Source organism: Vulpes lagopus, chromosome 1, assembly GCF_018345385.1.
Source record: "Vulpes lagopus strain Blue_001 chromosome 1, ASM1834538v1, whole genome shotgun sequence".
Classification (NCBI taxonomy): domain Eukaryota; kingdom Metazoa; phylum Chordata; class Mammalia; order Carnivora; family Canidae; genus Vulpes; species Vulpes lagopus.
Window position 1 is genome coordinate 58,612,553 of NC_054824.1, and position 20,656 is coordinate 58,633,208.

The 20,656-nt window shown below is 42.2% G+C and overlaps 1 protein-coding gene across 2 annotated transcripts in view; it reads left to right on the top strand.

Moving 5' to 3' along the window:
* Window positions 1-20,656, top strand: part of RCAN2 (regulator of calcineurin 2) — a 266,978-nt gene that overhangs the window by 163,922 nt on the left and 82,400 nt on the right. The window contains exon 1 of one of the 2 annotated variants that reach the window (XM_041765404.1): window positions 6,664-6,956. The exons of the other annotated variant lie outside the window; for it this stretch is intronic. Within the exon in view, the coding sequence (XP_041621338.1) occupies window positions 6,870-6,956 (87 nt within the window). The 5' untranslated portion in view covers window positions 6,664-6,869. Of the gene's footprint in view, window positions 1-6,663; window positions 6,957-20,656 lie in introns of those variants that run through there. 2 annotated transcript variants of the gene reach the window in all.

The window sequence follows — 20,656 nt, forward strand, 5'->3', positions numbered from 1 at the left end:
AAGAGTGCAGATGTGTTCATGTTCTGTCCTTCAGAATGTCAGAGTTTATGTAGCAGAGAAGTTAAGAGTTCAGACTTTGGAGATAAGTGGTTTGGATTTTAGGTAGGTCTACCACTCTCTAGCTATTTGACCGGAGGCAAATTACTTCCTCACTCTCTAAATGGGGCCTATTGTGAAGTTTAAATAACACAATGCTAATGATTAGGTTAGCCCTAATTAAATGATGTGTGACAGGATGGTAAATTCCAAGTTGCAGCTGAGACACAATAAAATAATAAATATGACATTGCAAGTAGAGGGAGGTATCAGACCAGTTTGCAGATTTTCAAAGGAGGTGACCTAATACTAGTTAGATAGTTCCAAAACCTGAAAGGGGATTAATAGGGCAAAACCATCGGAGATGGAAAGCTGATTCTATAAGGTTTTCTTTGGAGAGATCCATCCTGGGATTCCCGTTGTTACTTCAGAAGGGCTTTAGGTTGGTAACAATCCCCCCACCTCTAATGTAAATGGGGAAGGGGGGTAGTTTCAACGAGGCAATTGGAAAACCTGATGAATGACTCCCACTTTATTGTCCCCTGTTATTTAATCTAGGTGTGTGTGTGTGTGTGTGTGTGTGTGTGTGTGTGTGTGTGTGTATGCGTGCGTATGTATGTGAATTAGCTAGAACTTTTTTTGGTTGTTAGTGACAGAAATAGAATTAGCTTGGGGAAAGAGGGAGGCATCGGTTAGAATAATACTAGAATATCACTGATATTCTCCTGACCCAGTTTTGATTTGGAAAATCCTCACAAAAATTCTGACTGGCTTGATCTGATGAGGGCCACCTCAGATGACTCCAGGATGGAAGGAGGAGGAGCAGGTCCCAGAGAATTGAATGTCCAAAGACAGGAATGCTAAGCACACACCCTATTTCTTTCCATCCCTGTCATTTTTCAAGTATGTCAGCTTCTTAGGCATAGCACTGCCTCATATAAAATGAACCATCTAATTCAGATGCAGAGGATGGAAAAGAGAGATATGTCTTCTTAAAGGGGGGAATCGAAGCAGGGATAAGACCCTGGGAACCGGGGAAGAAAACAAGGCAAAGAAGAAATGATGATGGCTTCCTCAGAGTGCCAGTTGGAGATTAGCTGTCAGAGATGTGTAGGACCTCAGTAGGTACTAACTGGGCAGTGGTGGAATGGCTGTCCTTGAACCTGAATGAGGGCATTGCAGCTGCCACATAGCATGGGGCTGGCTGCTATAGATTGGGACATTTGATTTTGTGTCCCTTCTCCCTTCTCAGTGTCTCTCTCACTTCTTATGGACCTTTCCTGCCCCCACGTCACCATCCCATTGCCCAATGACCTGAGGCACCTTCACTGGGCTCACTCTCCCTTCCCAGGATCATTCTCCTTCACAGGGACCCATTTTATACACTTATGTCTTGTCCATGTCCCTGGCAGCACCTGTCCTCAGCTGGCACTCAGAGCAAAGGGATTTAACTCATTCAATATTTCATTCACCCAACACATGTTGTTGAGCTCTCATTGTGCACCAGGCCCCATCGTAGGCACATAGGGAAACCACAGTGAACAAGGTACTGGAGCCCTGCCCTCATGAAGCTTGCATTCCTATGGTAGAGATAAAATGAAACTAAACAAATAAATGTATAGCATCAGTTAGTGATAAGTACTTTGAAGAGAAATAAAACAGAGGCAGAAGTTAGAGGGTGCTACTTGGCGAGAGATGGATGAGGGCAGGCTTCTTTGATGTGGACTATTGAGCAGAGACCTACCTTCTATGGAGGAGTGAGCCCTGCTTAGATGGGGAACATGGCAAGGAACGCCACCTGCAAGAGACCTGGGGTGAGAATGTGTTTGACCTACGATGACCAGACCTAAGTGGGGTATCACAGAAAAAGAATAAATGCAGATGGCTCTTAACTTTGGGAGCAAATGCTCCACTTTGCTCATAAGAGTAATGTGAACAAAGCTCATTGAAGCCTGTTGGTGTGTGTTTAGGATGTTTGCTTGCTCAGGTGAGAAATAGAATCTGAATTAGCTGGAGGAAAGATAGAGGAAACTTAACAAGTGATAGAAAGAAGGAAGGAAGGAGACAGCAGGATGGGACTGAGGAGGGATCAGGAAGCAGATGAGAAGAAAGAGAACATTGGTAGTTTGGAGCAATGTACACACTGGCAGGATATTTGATGAACTGAAGAAGCAGTCTTTCTTTTTGGGTTGTGTGATAATAGGTATTGTGATTTCCAAAGAGGAGCCCTTATCTTTTGGAGATATATATACTGAAATATTTACATTTGAAATGATATGATGCCAGACATCTGCTTCAAAATAATTGGAAGCGAGTGGGGACATGTGGCAGTGATTTTCAGATTTGGCATTGGAATCATCTGGAGGGCTTATTAGACTATAGATACCAGCCTCACCTCTAGAGATTCTGATTCAGTCTTGGGTGGGACTCAGGAGTTTGCCTTTCTAACAAGTTTCCAGATGATGCTAAAGCCATTGGTTGGGACCACACTCCGAGACCCACTGGTAGACAGGAAGCAAGATTGGCTCCCAAAGTTATTCTCATGCCTGGCTGGTGGGTATGGGAAAGCTTGTTATTATATTCTCTCTTGTTCTGAATATGTTTGTAGTTTACTGTAATAAACATTAAAAACAAGTGGTCCCAAAAGACACATAGAAGGAGCTAAGTCTTTGATACCTCATAGCTATCATGGGAATATCTGTGCTCACTAGCAAGGCAGATTTGGCTACTGCCCCTGAGAGGTACACATCTTCTCCTGCCCACTTAGAGGTGACTGTAAGAATTGCCTGGCCAGAGGGGCAGGAAAGTGATCTTTGCCTAAGGCTTCTGTATCATGTTGCATCCACTTTCTTAATATGGTCAATCATTAGAAGAGCAGTGGCTTGGATAAATCCTAAGATTTTATCACCACTTCAGCTGGGAAGGGTGCTCCTGAGCAGAGCTGTGCCAGGGTTCAGCTGTCAGGAATGGGGGTGATCACTAAACTTCATGCCCATATACCTTCCTGCAAAGACCTTCCGAAAACTCCTGGAACAGGAGGCACCTCTTCTGGGTTGAGTCCCTCTACTTGTCTCTTAAGATGCATTCATTCATTTACTCATCCATTCATGCATCAGATATTTAATAGAGTGCCTCCTAAGTGTCAGGCACTCTTCTAGCCCTTGAGAATAAGCAGTGAGCAGAATAGGCAAAAATCTCTGCTTTTGTGGAGATTAAATTCTAGTTGGGGGAACACACAATAAATAATAAATAAGTGAACAGTAATTTCAGAGAGTGAAAAGTGCTATGAGCAAAATTAAAGCAAAGATGCTGGGATAGTGATTGATTATGTGTGTGCATGTGTATGTGCATGCCTGTGTACACATTTTATTTTAGGTGATCAGGAAGTTTCTCCAAGGAGATGGTATCCGAGCTGAGAGATAGAGGATAGGAAGTATTGAGCCCTGAAGAGGTCTGGATATGTTCAGACAAAGGCAATAGCAAGTACAAAGGCCCTGAGATAAGAGCTTGGCACGTCTTTGGAATGCCAAGAAGGCTGTGGATCTGGGACATGGAGAGCACACAGGAAAATATAAGATGAGATGGGAAAGCAGGGAGGAGCCAAGGTATGTAGGGCCTTATAGTCACCAGCCTGGGTGCTTATATACATATCCCAGATGCCTCCAAGCCTGTCAATCATTCCCCAGCTATAAAAAGTACATTCTATCTAGAAAAACAGGACACTCTTTTAACAAGGAACCCCCCTAGAGGCTCTGGTCTATAGGAAAATGACTGCTTTTGTATAGGCAATTGAATTGTATTATATATCCAATTTGTTGAACCAACCTGTTTTAAAAACCCAATAATTTTATTTTAGAATCACTGTATGCCCTCTCAATGCATATAATTCCACCCTAAAACACTATTTACTCAACTTAATATTTGGTCCCCTTGTTAAAATACAGAGTCCTCTGTGATGTTACCAGTCATTTCATGCTAATATAAATGAATTGAAAGCTACATCCTTGAAAAGAGGTTTTAAAAGAGGAAAGCATAAAGTTAGTGGTTGCTCAAACACAGGAAGGAATCTTCAGTGCAGAAACAAATCAGAAGGGAGAAACTAAGGATGCATCAGAAGAATATACTTATTTTACAATTTTGAGTGGGTCTGCTTCCTGGATAGACTAACGTCCTCCTGCCAAGACTTATCATAGCAGGGCTCTTTTTCTTGAAATAACACATGTGAGTCCTTTCTAGCTCTTTCCTAAATAGAAAGTGTGAAAGAATGCACAGATCCCAGTGACTACAGTGCGCTACTCCTACTGCCTTGCTGTTCCTTGATGGGCTCTGGACATGCATGGTGGACCTAACCTCTGCAGATGAAATGTTTTCAGGACTGAAACAGTGGTCTGGAAGCAGCCCAATCAGCTGATGTGAACAGACCATAGACATCACTTCCAAGCTTCACATTTGAATGACTTTTATATCATTAGTTGCTTGAAATCAGCCATGATAAGAATATTTACACCACAGAAACCAGCAAACACTGCACATTGGACTTTTCTTTTCAGAGAGCTTATTTTTGGACACTCACCAGCATGCCACTGGTATGAAACTTTAAAAAAAAAAAGTCAATTTTAGCGTACACCATGGCATATGAAAATAATAGCTATGTCTTTGTTTTGACCCTTGAACAGATGTCAGTGGTATTCAAAATTAATTCATCATTGTATATACATTACACTTTGACTGTATTTGTGTGTACATAAACTCCATTTACTTTCTCAGAAATTTTCCCTGGCATTCCATGGTCAACTGAGTGGACACTAAGGGTATGTCAAGGCTTTGAGTCATCTGGTTCTTACTCCCTTGTCTCCCCCTGGCTCCAGTCAAATTTAAGCTCCAGTGTGCCTTGCACCTCAAATAACATATTCTTTTTTTGGCCCGAGCATTTCTAGTCTGCTACCCCGTCTGATGGGCATCAAGGAGAATGTGGCCTCACCCCTTTCCTTACCCATGTTTCAAGATCAGAGCAGAGGCCACGTTCTCCTTGATGCTCACCTGCCACAGCTGCTCTCATTACCCATTGCTTTTTCTCCAGTGCTGCCACTAAATGCTGTCTGTAGCTCCTCAGCCACCATCACAGCTGCCACTGCCTCATTGTATAGATGTGTGTCTCCATGTCTTATCTCCTCCACTGGATTTTAAGCTCCATGAGGATAGTGAATTTTGCTAATTCATTGTTTTATCCTTAAGAGTATCTGGTACAGAGCTTTGCATATAGTCATCACTCAATAACAGTTAAATTAAATGCATAATATGACTTCATATTCTCGATAGTGCCCTGGATAACATAGTAAGTGCCACACAGATACACACACACACACACACACACACAATTTCATCCATCTAAATATTTGTATTTGCAGACTGTTTTCATTTAGTGTGGGAAATCTCTTGTTGAAGGGAAACACTAGGTCCAAATGTAGTCTGATGAGAACCAACCATAAAACTTGTACTTTTAGTCTGGAAAATCATCTTTCTCATCTGCATGCAAAATTGGAACACTTTGTCCAATCCTGTATTAGAAAGGCACCAATCTGTTGCAAATCATGACCCTCTGATGGCCACCAGAGATGCAACTGCACTCCTACTGGGTTCAGATCCTGCTAGAATGTTTGTGAGTTCTACTGGGACTTTTACAACTAATGATAAAATAAAAATGAATCTGATCTTTTCTCTTTGCTCACTCCTGCCGTCAAAGAAGGCTATTCCTGTTTGGTTGATTCATTAAACAATTATTGCCTTCTTTTTCCACTCCACTAAAGTCTCAGATATAAAGGTGAATTATCCATGGCCCTGCCCCTCAGCAATTCACACTCAGGAAGAAAGACCAAAAAAGCAACCAGACACATTCAAGTCTCAGGCGAAATAGAGCCCCGAGGCTCTGACAATGACCCACATCAGTGCATTTGCCCATTAGACTCTGCCATCTGTCCCTGCATGAGACGTTTTCTGTAGCTCCTTTTCCACGATGGCTTTTGGTTTGAATGACCTTGGAGATAGCCTGAAATCTCATGCTTGGAAGGGTGCTTTTAGAGTTACTGGTCTGCACTTACGTGCCTCAAACAGAATTTCAGAAGCCTCTAATTATCTTCTCCTACCAGGCCACCTAAATGACTGACGACCAGCTCTTCAGTCACTCCAAGAATGGATTTCTATTCAGCCTGTGCCCGGGATGCATTAGGATGCCCGGAACATGTGTGGCTGCTCCGAGAGGCACAGAGCAATTAACAGGGGCCAAGCAATTTGCAAAATGCCTCAACTTCCTGCTCATCTCTGAGGCAGAAAATTGTCACACCTTAACCTCAGGAGGTTCATCTGCAGAATTATTTACCCACCCTCCCAATGCAGAGCCTCTCGTGTTAGATTCTCCCCCTTGCTTTTTGCAAACATAAGCACTCGGCTGAAACAACAGCTATGACTCAGTTCCTAGCTAACGCTGCCTGAATTGATTTAGTCTGAGTTCAGATTTAGCACATAATCATGTTCAATTTGCTCCACTGCACTGCCTAGAGATAAAAGGCTTGGGGGAAAAAAATAGCTTCAGCTCGTGTCAGTCTTGGTGGTGATGTCATTGCCATGAGAGAGCCGGGCCGTTCATTACTCTGCTGTGCAGCCTCAGACGCGGGCTGCGTGCGTGCAGAGGGAGTGGGGCTCCAGGTGCCGAGCGCCGGCGATCCCCAGGGCAAGGCGACACCCGGGCCGGCCACGGCCACATCCACCTGGAGGCTCTTCCCGTCACGCACAGCTCTGAGGTCGCCGAGCTCTTGACTGAAAATTCGGGAGGGGGAATGCCAGCCCCTAGCATGGACTGTGATGTTTCCACTCTGGTTGCCTGTGTGGTGGATGTCGAGGTCTTTACCAATCAGGAGGTTAAGGTATGCACCTGCAATCTATCTTTCCATTGTTGCTGTTACTGAAGCCGCTGGGCAGAGCCTTTTTAGCTTAAGGAGAGAGGACTTTGGCTAATAGTTTGCAGCTCACAGTCTGCGCTAGAAATGCAAGTGGTGAGTGCGTGCCTGGGTTAATTAGAGTTAAGTTAGAAGAGGGACCGGCACATTCATTTGGAATGTGATAAGGTCAACCATTGTCTGTTTTTTTCTGGTCTTTTCTATTAGGTGATTCCCCAGTCATCCCTCTCACAGTAGACATGTTTTCGTAGTCTCGCATCTGTGTCAGTAAGGACAATTTGCCGGTCCTTAATGTCGAGAGGGGCATTCATCAAGGATTAGAGGAAGAAAGCACAAGTAATAAACATCGCACCCCGGAGACCCTGATAGCTGGGCAATAACCCCTTTACGGCACGTTACTCAACTGTGCCGTGTGATGTGGTCCTCAAATTGAACAAAAGCTATTCTACGGATGGCAGTTTCAATCTCTGGCTCTCTGGAAATTAAAGTTAGAGAGCAGCCACTGAAATTTTCTTTGTCAGGCAAAGGAGGCAATTTTTGGAATTTCCCTCAGCAGTTGTCCATAAAGAAAGTTTAGGCATAAATAAATTTTGCATCCGAAGATGGAGTATTCCAGGCCTTTGGTCCCCACAGATTGTCTGCAGCAGTTGTTTAATTGTCATGGGTAATTTTCCCCTGCTGATAGTCTTGTTTTTCTCCATTTGGTTTTATATTATGAAAAAGATTCCATGCCTATAAAATGGGAGTTTGATGCCTTCTCTTATTTTGCAAAGAAGAACTAGCAGAAGCTTCTTATTTTAATAGTTCACACAGAGAGGACAGTTACTCATTGTGTAATGGGAGGAAGCAAAGGGGAATTACACTGCATAATCATTTTCTGCCCTCACCTTCGTCTTTACTTAAAGGAAGATCCTGAATTCTGCATTGTTGCGTGTGTAGGTGACACCCTGGGGCTTCCCAGGTGGGGATTTTATGTTCACTAGCATAGCACTTGGCTCTGTCATTCAGGACTGCGGTTTTGAACACTCTCTTGACACGGATTCAAGAATCCGATTTGTTGTTCCTGCATATTTCAAATGTGTGGCTCCGTGTTTAGCAGTTCTTCTAGTGCTGTGCAAGTGTCTACCACCTGTCATATTGAGGCTCAGAAAATTAGAATATAATGCTTTGGCGCTGCTTATGCTTATGTCTGGGATGGAAACATGCATGCAGAGACTCTCCATGCTGCCGGTCAGACCTGTCATAGCACTCCAGGGGAGAGAGCAGCCATCAAAGCCCCTCCAGTTTAAAACCAACTTAAAGTCCGGTGCGGGTAACTGAATGGAGAGACATCTTCCAGCAGCTGCTGGAACAGAATTCCATGTATGTCAAGGCAAACTTCATAGTTCTCCTCTGTCCTTAACAGTTCTCTGTTGATTACATGTGTGCTCTGCAAACGTCATAAGATAATCTGAACTTTTTTTTAGTCTGAGAAACAATAGAGCATTTTGATGAGGGATCTGCAGTTTGCAAGGTATTGTGCTTATTCAGGAAGGAGCTTAAAATATGCTTATATGACGGATGTATCAGTGATAAAGACATACAATATTTCATAAGGAAAGGGAGTGTTTTATGGAATTAAGGGGACACGAGATTCCTACAGCTGGTTGTCCTTGAGCGGCTGGGACCAGGCTTTGTGGAACAAGTGATACTTGAAGATGGGTAGATTTTGATACAGAAGAGAGAAGGCAAGAGGATGGAAAGCATTCCATTTTGCAGTTGAGTGAGTCAATGCACTAGACTGCAGTAGGATCTCTGTGAGGGATTGGAGGGGAGAGAGGAGAGTGAGTCAGGGCCAGATTATAAAGCAGCTCACATCGTTCGTCAGAAATTCATGGAGTTTTCTGGGAGGACTCGCACCAGAAAGATGCATTAGATATCTTTACTGCCAGACACCATTGAATCATGATCGTTTGCTTCTTTGGGCAAGGTACCTAATCTTTCTTGTGCCTTATTTTCTCACCTGTAATGTAGGTATAACAGTAGTTTCTACCTCATTGGCTTGCTAGGAAGATTAAATAAAATTATACATGTGAAATAATTAAGACAGTGCCTGACACATGGTGTTCAATAACTGTCACTGTCATCTTTTTAGACATCATCTGAAGGTGATACGTTACTTTTGCCAGTTAACTGGGATTTCTTAACTCCAACTGAGTTTACAGTGACAATCCAGGACACAGAACCTGTTTTCCCTCCCAGATCCCCAAAAACACACACACACACGCACGCACACACACAAACTTAGAAAACATAGCTCTTCCTTTCAGACATTTAATCATTTAGTGTATTGGTGACATTATTAAGCAAAGATCTACTTTGTGCTTACTACAAAGGGGGAAAATGAGCAAACTGAAGCAAGCCAACAAGATTTATTAAGAAAAATCACATGTTCCTTGTTTAAAAATGAGCATTGCTTGTTGTCAAGAAGAGACGTTCAAATGTAAAAATTCTGGCATCAGTGTTTCTACAAAGGTAAATTTCGTTAATTACCAATCTCCCATACATGGTGGAGAAGGAGTTCCTTTCTTCAAAGTCTTCAAAGTCTGTGTTAGAGAAAAGGGAGGCACCTGGGGTGAGGTTTGTCTCACCTGCATACATCCAGCTTGCTTGACCTCAAGCTTTTTTACATTTTACAGACTCTCCCTTTATACATATAGTGCGCTTGGGAAACCACACCAGGTTATACAACCAGCAGGCACTCTTCACAGATGCAGTGGTTTCTCTGAAAGGAGTGGAGACTTATGGAAATCTAATAATTTATTGCGACTTAGAAAACCTTATCCTCAACGGAGGATCTCAGCTGGTTGCATTGAGCCGTTTGGGCTCCCATTTCCTAAATTTCATCAACACTGCTAGAAGAGTAACCCCCAAAAAGAAGGAAATCAGGCAAATAGATTTCTTCCATATTTGTCTTTCTCCAGAAACTCTATCAGTGGTGGTATGAACTTAGCTGTCTGTTTCGTGGCATAAGGATGCTCAGAAAGATGAAGAAATTTGAAGCTCTCTCAACAGAAAGAAAATGATACGATGAAATGTAGATTGTGTGAAAGTGTGTAGGGTTGGTTTTGTGCAGTGTTCTCATATTTCTGAAAATAGTCTTCCTCCTCCACAAGGAGCCAAATCCTTGGAAAAATGAATGGGCTCCAGATATGGGTAATGAAATTTCTATTTCACTTCAGTCCAGTGGTTCTTAAACCTGATTGTGTATTGGGATCCCCTGGAAAGCTTTTAAAAATATTGACAATGCTCAGGCCCCAAGCCCATAACTTCCCTGATCTGAATGGAGCACAGGCACAGATTATCATAAAAAGTCAGTATCTTGTCTCTTCTAGGCACAGATAGGTCCAGGTGGGGTCAGTCATGAATTACCTAGAGTACCCTCTGCTTAAACACTTTGATCCATATCCCCCAAATGAAGCAGTGTCTCTAAACTATCAGGAATGTTGAGACTCACCCAACACTTTGACCACTTCACCACACCTGCAGTTCTTCTACCTGGTTCCAAGGCAATGGTAAACACTCTTCTCCACCGCTGACCACCATGGGTGCCTTCTCAGAGCTGCAGAGGTAGCCTGCAGAGGAATACTTCCCCTCCCCTTGGGGACATCAAAGCCTGGGACTATCCCTTCTCTGCAATGGAAGCTTCCCCTACAGAAAAGAGGTGGATGCCTCCTCTCTAAGCTAGAGGGCTTCTGATTCATATTCCATGAATCCAGTCTATTCTCCATGGGCATTCATATGGGGGGTCGGGGGAATAGAGAGCTCACCGAGGTCTTTTCTATTCATTAGGAAATAGGGAGAAGACATGGGCAGGCCTTATTAGAACAAAAGTTTCAAAGACTCTTGGAGCTAGAGATTCAAAAACATGTGTGTCATGCACTTAACTACTTGCCAAGCAATGCTTTAGGCACTGGGAGTTAGACAAGACAGACATCCCTGCCCTCACAGAGTGTATAGTCTAACAGGGGAGGTAGACAGTCAACTAGGAAACAAACAAATGTATTCTGTAATTTCAAGTAGTGATAATGACTATGAAGAAAAATGAAGCAGCAAGGGAGTAAATTGTTGGAGGAGGGGTTGCTTCGAGGGTCCTTTCTGCTCCAATTTCCTGAATTTTACCAAAGCTGCTAGAGCAACAGTACCAAAAAGAGGAGGAAATCAGGCAAATAGAGTCCTGCCATATTTGTCTTTCTCCAGAAATTCCATTGACCACTTCTGAATGAATGGCCAGTGGAACCATTTTTGGGAGGTGACGGTTTATTAAATGCCATTTTTCCAATGTCATTCAGAGATCTAAATGAAGTGAGTGAGAGAGCCATGTATAGATCTGAGGGCAAACATTCCAGTAGAGGGGATAGTAGATGTGGAGAGAGCCATCTTATTTGAAGTTCTTCTGTTTTACTCAGCCCTTCGTTTAATCTATTTCAGCCATTCATTCACAGAGGGAACTACTGAGGCTATTACTATCCTATGCCATTATGTAGATTTTTGAAAAGATGCTTTCTAGAAACTGTACTTAAACTGATTTCATCATGCTACATTTTAAGCGTGTTGATTCTCTGGGATGAGGAAGTAATAAAGCAAAATCTATTCTCAGCATAATAATTCTTCCTATGCTTGGAATCTTAGGGTTACTATAGGACTTCCCCTTGCCCCCTGTTTCTGAAAAAAAAAACCCTTTTTTAAAAGATTTTATTTATTTATTCATGAGAGACACAGAGAGAAAGAGAGGCAGAGACCCAGGCAGAGGGAGAAGCAGGCTCCACGCAGGGAGCCCGATGTGGGACTTGATCCTGGGTCTCCAGGACCATGCCCCGGGCTGAAGGCAGGCCCTAAACCACTGGGTCACCCAGGCTGCCCAGGCCAGGACCCTTTAAGGTAACCATAATTCCTGTTTCCTCTTCTCTGTTTTTGGAAATTCCCCAGTATCCAATCCATGTAACCTTGGGCAAGTCTCTTAACTTTTCTGAACACATGATAATCATGCTGAGAAAAATGCTCAATGCTTTGTATTTTGTTTTCCTTTTCACATAATAGTATGAGATGACTGATTCATGGTCTGTATCATGCTTTTGTGTGAGTTATGCAAGAAACCAGCACATCGAGGCCATTTAATACAATGAAATCTCTTTGTCATTTTGAACCACTGAAGATTTCAAATTACCTGTTTTGTTTGGTGGGAGTTGTAGGAGTAGAAGGATGGAGCAGAGCTGGTATGATACACTTTGTACTCTACTTTGAGGAAAGACAAATGACACAATTGAATATGTGGGTAATGGGTATTGCAGACTGATTTGGAAGAAACACTGTGGGTCATTTGTCAGGAGAACTAGTCAAGCCTCATTCTTATTTCTCATGCTTCTTGAGAACGCAGTGCTGGGTAGAGGGTTTGACTATAACCATGACCTTATGGCACTGCAGAGCTCTACAGGTCTTTCAGAGTCTTCAGAAACCATTGGGCTCACTCAGTAACTTAGATGACTCTGAGTTGTACATGATTTAATTTCAAAACTTGAAACCTTCTAAAGTATTCATAGTAATGTAGAATAACCAAAATGTTTACAGAAACTCTCATACTGTCTTTGATGGCTTTAACATTAAACAACATTGGTTTCATATATCTGTCCATTTTTAGCTTCTGAAAACCAAAAGGAAGTGTATCAGAGGGTGGGGTGGCATATTCATACATCTTCTCCCTTTAGCAAAATAAAAACATGCTTTCTCTCAGGGCACCTGGGTGGCTCAATCAGTTAAGCATCCACCTTCAGCTCAGGTCATGATCCCAGGGTCCTGGGATCGAACCCCACATCTGGCTGCCTGCTCACAGAGAGCCTGCTTCTCCCTCTCCCTCTGCCCGTCTGTTTCCCACACCCTGTTGTGCTCTCTCTCTCTCTCTCTCAAATATATAAAATCTTAAACAAACAAACAAACAAAAAAACCCTTACTCTTTCTCTGATAATAAAATGAACTGGAACTGAGGCCACTTTTGAAAATGAATTAATGCAAAACTGAACATTAGAAATCAACCCTTAGGGGATCCCTGGGTGGCGCAGCGGTTTGGCGCCTGCCTTTGGCCCAGGGCGTGATCCTGGAGACCCGGGATCGAATCCCACATCAGGCTCCCGGTGCATGGAGCCTGCTTCTCCCTCTGCCTATTTCTCTGCCTCTCTCTCTCTCTCTGTGACTATCATAAATAAATAAATAAATAAATAAATAAATAAATAAAAATTTAGAAATCAACCTTTAAAATACTTTAAGAAACTTAATTTCTTAAAGGGGCCATATGGAATATTTTTTGAAGAAAGTAACAAACATTTCAGAAAGTGGGAAGAAGTGATTTTATGCAAGTGACAGATGCTCCTGAGAGGGTTAACAGACACATTTCTCAGCCACCTGTCATGTTAGGGGAAGACAAAGTACAGTATCCAGCTAATGACATTGTCAAGCAGGGAAGTCAACTAAAATCTTACTTATCTGTTTAAGGAGTCTTTTAACTGTTGGAAAGTTACTGAGACAGTGACAGTTTCTACCTCTAACCTAAGTGTCAGACTTAAGGAGAAACAGCAAGGATGATACAACATCTTTGGTAGCATCATTCTCCTAAAGCAATAGATTGAAATGTAAAACTCAAAGAGTACCATTTGCATCTGATTCTATTCAAATACAGCTATCAATAATTTATAATTTCCTGTTTTAGTACTTCTGATGAAGCTTAGAATTGATAAGGAAAAAATGATATCTGAAACATTTGTTATCACTTGATCTATTGAGGTTGTAAGCTTAATAGGCATCGTGACTTTGTGGTGCTCCACTTTCCGGGGAGGTCATAAACTCTCCAGCACACACCTGGTCTAGAATTTCTTTATGTGAAGAAAATGTGTCCCTGCCCAGCTGTAAATCTAAGCTTATTCCAAATACAGCTTAAAATGTCATTTAACAAGGATTTTTTAAAGATTTTATTTATTTGAGAAGGAGAGAGAGAGCTCGAGCAGGGGGAGGGGCAGAGGAAAAGGGAGATGAAGAAACAGACACCTGCTGAGCAGGGAGCACAACATGGGGCTCAATTCCAGGACCCTGAGACCATGACCTAAGCAGAAGGCAGACTTAACTGATTGAGCCACCCAGGCATCCCCATAATGAAGATTTCAAGCAGGTAAGTTATGTCCTCCCTACTCTATCCAGAATGGAGAATTTAGCAGCAGTTGACAATAAAATATCTACCAACTTAGATCTTCCCTAGAAAATATTCACTATATGCGCTTTCATGTTACTCTGTTGAGTAAATGTATCTAGGTGGAAAATGCACACACACACACAACAATGTATTGTGTATCTATATATAAAAATATATATTTCTTTCTTTTTTTCCCCCTTCCATGAACATTGAATGTTCCTTCTGTGCTAATGCAGCCTATCTAACTAGCTCTTAAACTTGCCAAAGGATTAAGAGTCCAGAGAAGTTTCCTGGGTAAAAAAGTTGAGCAGAACACTAAACAATTCCTGCAGTCAGAGGAAACACTAAGGAACCCATGGCCTCTTCTCTTACTATTCTAGACCAAAGGGATGTGTGCATCCTTCCAGTCTTATAACCCAGTTACTCTCCTCAGAATCCAATAGGCCAGCACTGAACTGTGAACATTTTTGTTACAGATTTTCAAAAAGATCTTGACCAGCTTCCAGAAAGATGATGTTAGCATATTTACCCTTCTCAGTTGGACTATGGACCAGCTTTCATCCCTGAAAATAACACCTTCCTTAATATTCTACTTGTCTCAGCAATAGGGTAGTTTGCTCCTTAGTTGTAAGAATTTTTTCCCCATCTCTGCTGGTTCTAAAGGAATAATGAGCAGTGTTCCTGTTGTGTCCCAAAGATTTGATTTGGGGGAGCCATTTAATAAGTTGATCATTAAACATGATGATAAATGTAAACCCCAAGAGATTTTCATCTCCATGGATCAATATCACATGTTATCAAGATAAATAATTTAGAAATTCTAACAACTCTTCCCATGCACTGAGTACTTCTAAGTGCCAGGCACAAGACACACACCCTGTATTCCTTGACATCCCCAAAATAGGCCAACGCATCTATTTTCTTGCCCTATTAGAAACAGGTTCCTGATCAGAGAAAAATTTTGCACAAGATCACACAGCTATTTCTTGGAAGAACTGGGACTCAGACTGTGGTTTGCTTCATTCTTTCCACTACTAAAGTATTCCTAAGGATTAATTAACAACCCATTAATTAATTATTGGGAAAATAAGATGTAAGTCTTAGAGGATAACACGTTGACCTCACATGTAATATTTCTTCTAGTATCCAAAAACACTCTTTGGCTTGTATTTCTTATCAGAGGCAGAAGTACTACTTTTATATAAATCAGTAGTTGAGATCATTTTACTTTTCTCAATAAATCTAACATTGTGACAATTCTAGGCATAGCATCTGTTCTGGATTTTATTTTAAAATTTGTTTCAAATAATAATGCCATCTTGTCAGGGAGATAAAAGGAAAGTCTGCTGGAAAACCCAGGGGACTCACCAACAGACTGACAACACCTGGTGTGACAGCTCTTCTGTCCCTTTCCTGGTGTCACCAAACATTTTCCATTGCTGGGAGAGGGGTGATCTGTGAAGAGGGTTGGAGCCGCAGTGTTTAATCACACTAATAATGAGAGTGTTTAATCACAATAATAATTTTGACTTATTTAACTTGTGGACATTGCTCTCCTAATTATGCAAAACTCAGCTCTCTCACAGGACATTTCCAAGGTAAATAAGATTATACAATTCATAAGGTGAAGCTGGAATTAGGAGTTTGTTCACAATGTAAAATCTCTTGGGGTGAAGAGATTGTTGTAGCCTGCATCAATAGTACATCTAATAGAATTGATTTCCCTTTCTATGACTTCCCTGTGCCTTTAGGTATTGACTAAGACAATCATCTCAGGCCACCTTTCCTAGAACAGGAAATGTAAGCCATAGGCACACTTAATATAGCAACAATATATTGAGTACTTACTATTTGTCAGGCACTGTGCAAAATGCTTTTATTCATTCATTCATTCATTCATCAAATATGTATTGAGTGCCTTCCTTGTTCAAGGAGACACAGAGATTTGGATGCAAAAGCCTGTGCTCTGTCATGATGCAGTGTCGGCCTTTATTCCACTGCATTTCATTTTTCCCAAAAAGGACCACGCTGTTTCAACCTCTAAAGAAGCCCCCTTTGCTGACGTAGGGCGAGTAAGAAGGAAGCAAGCCTGGCCTCCAAGTCAGACACCCTAGTTAGAATTCTCTATTTGGCTACTTGGACACTTACTGATTGTGTAACCTTGAACAAGGAGACTTACTTCTTTGCCTCAAGGTTCCTCAACTACGAAAGGAAGAAAATACTTGTACCTACCTCATAGGTTGGTGGTGAGGAGTACATGCATTTCAGTATACAAAAGACTTAACACAGGGACTAGCAGACAGAACAGGCACAAGTTAGCCCTCATCACCACCACCATCATCATTTTCAGTATCAGTAGACTTCTTATTTAGTTTTTGCGTTATCTTGCCAGGGCACTTTACCTTCCCTGCCCCTATTATATCAGACTCTTCCCCTACAGTTTTCAACTCAGCTTTGCACTGGGGCAGCAGTGCCCTTCCTTAGTGATATTCTGAGGTCACAGAACTGGAGTGGAAAGCCAGTGGCTCAGCAAAAGAGTGAAGAACCACAGACGCAGGCAGGCAACAGTGATGCTGCAGTTCTCGGGCTCTGTGTCTTCGCTGCTTTATGACTTTTCTTGTCTTTTCCAGATGTCCCTAGGTAAATGCCCCCTTGAGAGAAGGAGGCAGCAGGAAATGAGGTGTCTGGACAAACAAGAAGTATCCTCACTCTGCAGCCACTCGGGGGTGAGGGGGAATGAAGCCACGCGGAAGTTGCCAGTGTGACTGAGTTAATGGAAAGGGATGCCATCTGGAAACCCCCACCCCACCTTGGCCAAAATTCAGTGGTTCCCATCACGCAGAATAAAGCCCAAGTCCTTGCTGTGGTCCTCAGTGTTGACCGGACCTTGCCCCTACTGCCTTGTCCATCTCATCTCTGTATTTCTTCCTCTCTTTGGACTCTAGCTACCTTGCTTCCTGCACATGCCAAGCATCCCCTCTAGCTTGTGTTTGCTGTGCCTGCTACTCTGAATGCTCTTCCTCCTGGGAGTCCACCTGGCTTGCTCCTCTGTTATGGAGTGATTCCTTGATTACCCAGTCTAAAATAACAACCTGCTGGTCACTCCCCACTTCTCGCCCTGCCTTGCTTTCTGTCACAGCACAACCACAAGGTGGCATATTGTGAGTTTCTTTATTGGGTCATTGTCTATATCCATCCTCTCCCACCAAATGCAAGCTTCATGAGGGCAGGGGCTTTTCCCTTTGTCCACTGCTCTGTTCCTGGAGACTGCCTTGCGGTAACAATGAGAAAATGTGTATTAACGAAGGAATGATAGGCTCCAATTCTCAGTATCCTTGAACATGCAGTTAGACCACCTTCTTTGAAAGGGAAGGGAAGGTCTAGGTTTCCAGACAAAAGGCCAGATGTAATAAGCAGTCAAAGAGAGGTATATATGGCAGGACGCCAAGGTTTAAGGCAAGATGCCCATTAAAGTAAAGAGAGGTTAAACACAGAACCTATTTCTTCAAAATAGATTTAAATACCTCTCTCTGAGCAGGAATTTTAAATGGACTTACAGACTATTTTCTCCACAGTAATGCTAAACTATAATTGCAATACTTTCAATATTGACCTTCACTTCTCATTTCTATTTTAAAACTGTGGAGATAGGTGGAAATTAGATTAATTACCCAAGCTGAGCTCAATTCCTCTTTTGCTTAATAGGCTTCTTGCCCTAAAAACTCTGTATCCTGCCATGTGCACCTACCTCTGACTGCTCATTAACTTGTTCCATAAAACTAGTAAACAATTCTGTGATACTTAAAAAAAAAACCAACAATAAACAAGAACTGAACTAAAAGTGCTACTATTCATTGCCTGAATAAAGAAGCAGTAGATCTGAATTATTAATGAGCAGGTTAGTGGATGGTCTATTTTATATTCTCACATTGTGAGGAAGTGCTCTGTAGTTTATAATGCTCAGCAAAATAATATTCTATATTTAAATAACACTTACCCTATTATTAACAACAATCAGATTTACATAAGCCTCAGAGGACTGAACCCTCTTTCATTGAATGCTTGTTCTTGCCAACCCTTTGATGCAAGTGGGAAGTATTCTCTCAATGAGGAATTCAGGTTAGAAGTGTTCCCCCAAATTATGTCCCCAATCAATAGTGACTTTAAGTTTGCTTATTTTTATTTCACATTCTCATTGCATAGTCCTTGGAGGTGGAACCAAAAAGCAACTTCATATAATGGTCTAGTGGAAAGCAACTTGGTCTTTGGCAGCAAAAAGACCAGGATGCATGCTACGTCTTATTTATGGATTTTCTTATTTATGTAAAAAACAAGATACAGATTTGGGTTAAGGCTATTGGGATATAAGTGATCAATACATTATTATTGATGCCTGTGAGGCATCTCAACCATTCCTCCCACATTTATCAAGCATGATGGGGCACTGTAGTAAGCACTATCCCATACTTGGGAATTTAGGAATGGAGACATGCCCCTTCAAGAAGTTCACAGGTTGATGGAGGAGTGGTGGTGGTATATAGATACATAGAGTTTAGGAAGCACTACAGTTTGGGTAAGCCTAGTATGCTTTGGCATCTATGAGAATAGATTGGTGGTCTGGGATGATGATAAACTCAAGGAGATAACTCTTGAATTACAGCTTTACAGGCTAAGTAGGTGTTCAATAGATGAAGGAAAGATGGAAGTAGGAGGGGGTTCCTTTGAGGGTGGAAGGGGCCTGCATCACAGCAGAAATGCCAGAGAGATTGGTGATGCTATGAAGTAGTGCCTGAGTGGCTGCTGGATTGTACAGAGACCGGTAGCCCACATTATGAAGGTGTTGGATCTTATGCTCAAGTCCATTTGGATTGGGCCGTGGAAAGCATTCTAAGCAGAGGAGTGACTCATCTGCCTGTCTGGCAGAAAGTCTTCTCTGCTTGTCGTGTGACTGTGGCCCTACCAAGGTTGATGCTGCAGAACCATCAAAGAGGAAGGGGGCGGCCACATCCCAGACAAACAGGAAGAGGGCCTACAGACTCAGTGCAGAGCCCCAGGATCTCCAAATTACTGTGATAATTGTCTTTGCTTAGCCCTCTGTCTTTTCCTTTTCAGGAGGAAAGAAATCAAAATAGGCAACCGTCTGGAGGATGTCATCAGGTTGCCATTCAACAAGGTTGTTCTTGGGGGAAGGAGGGTTTATATGTTAGCACTACACTTAGGGTATTCAGGAAGTACATTTGCTTCAGCAGGCATGCACTGATTATCTTCTAGAGCCAGGAATCTAAAATCAGGAATCCAAACGCTAGTCCCTGCCCTGGGGAATCACTTAGTCTGCAAAGGAATTATAGTCACAGGCAGATGTCCTTTATCCAGAAAGTCTTCCCTAATGCCTCTTCAAATTTTTAACATAGAAATCCAGTGATGTTAAATGCAGGGCCTAGAATCTTCTGCACCCCCCCACACACACACACACACATGCTGAAAGCAAATAAACATGAGGAACAAACAAAAAACAGCTTAATATTATATTATTGCTAAAATATGTTCACAAAGGCCAAAATTCCCTTCATAAATGTGGCATGCATGAAACAAAGAGAAAGAAACATTTGATGCCATGTCCTTGTAGTTAACTGTTGCCATTATGCTGGCTGTCTTGCCTCAGTACAATAGTCAACATATAATAGCTGCTAAATAAAAGATGGGGCACTGAATAAATGGTGTCTGAGTTTGTGGCTGGTCTTGTTTTAGGCAGCAGGATGGAAGAAGGGGGAGTGAGGGGACCCTCTCTGCCTGTCAGGGAAGGCTCCAAAAGCTGCACTCATCCACATCATTATCTCCCAGCTTCAGCTGGAAAATAGGGGCACATGGGCACAAGTGGATGCAAGAGAGACTGAGAATGTTCCTGGTGGCCCTGTGACCAACTAATAATCAGGATTATTACAGAAGGAGAGGAGGGTGGATATGGAGTGAGGAGTGTCAATTTCTAGTACAGGTGACAATACACCCTTTAAATAAATTACTTGAGAACTTACATTCCAGAATTCACATATGATTGAATGATAACACAGAAAGAGTTAATGAATCCTCAAACCACACAGTCTTAGGAGAAATTTGTCCAGTTTCATGAAACAGGTAAGCTTGGATCTGGAGTTTGAAAAAGCATGGCTCATACTAGACACTCTCCTATGTACCTGCTTCCCTTTAGAGCAGCTGGGGAAATTAGAAGCCAGTAGACAGACTCTTCAGTCCCATCTCAATGCCGTGCATTTGTCCATGCTGACTGAGTTTTGTGCACACTTACCCTACTTTATGTACTGCTGCTATCTACTTGGGTAGTTCTGTCTTTTTGCAGAGAGATCTTTATTAACAGATGTCAACTGGTCTCTAATCAGATCCAGAGTATCTTTCAGATCCTTTGAAGTCATTGGATAGGGCTAGCATTATGTTGAAA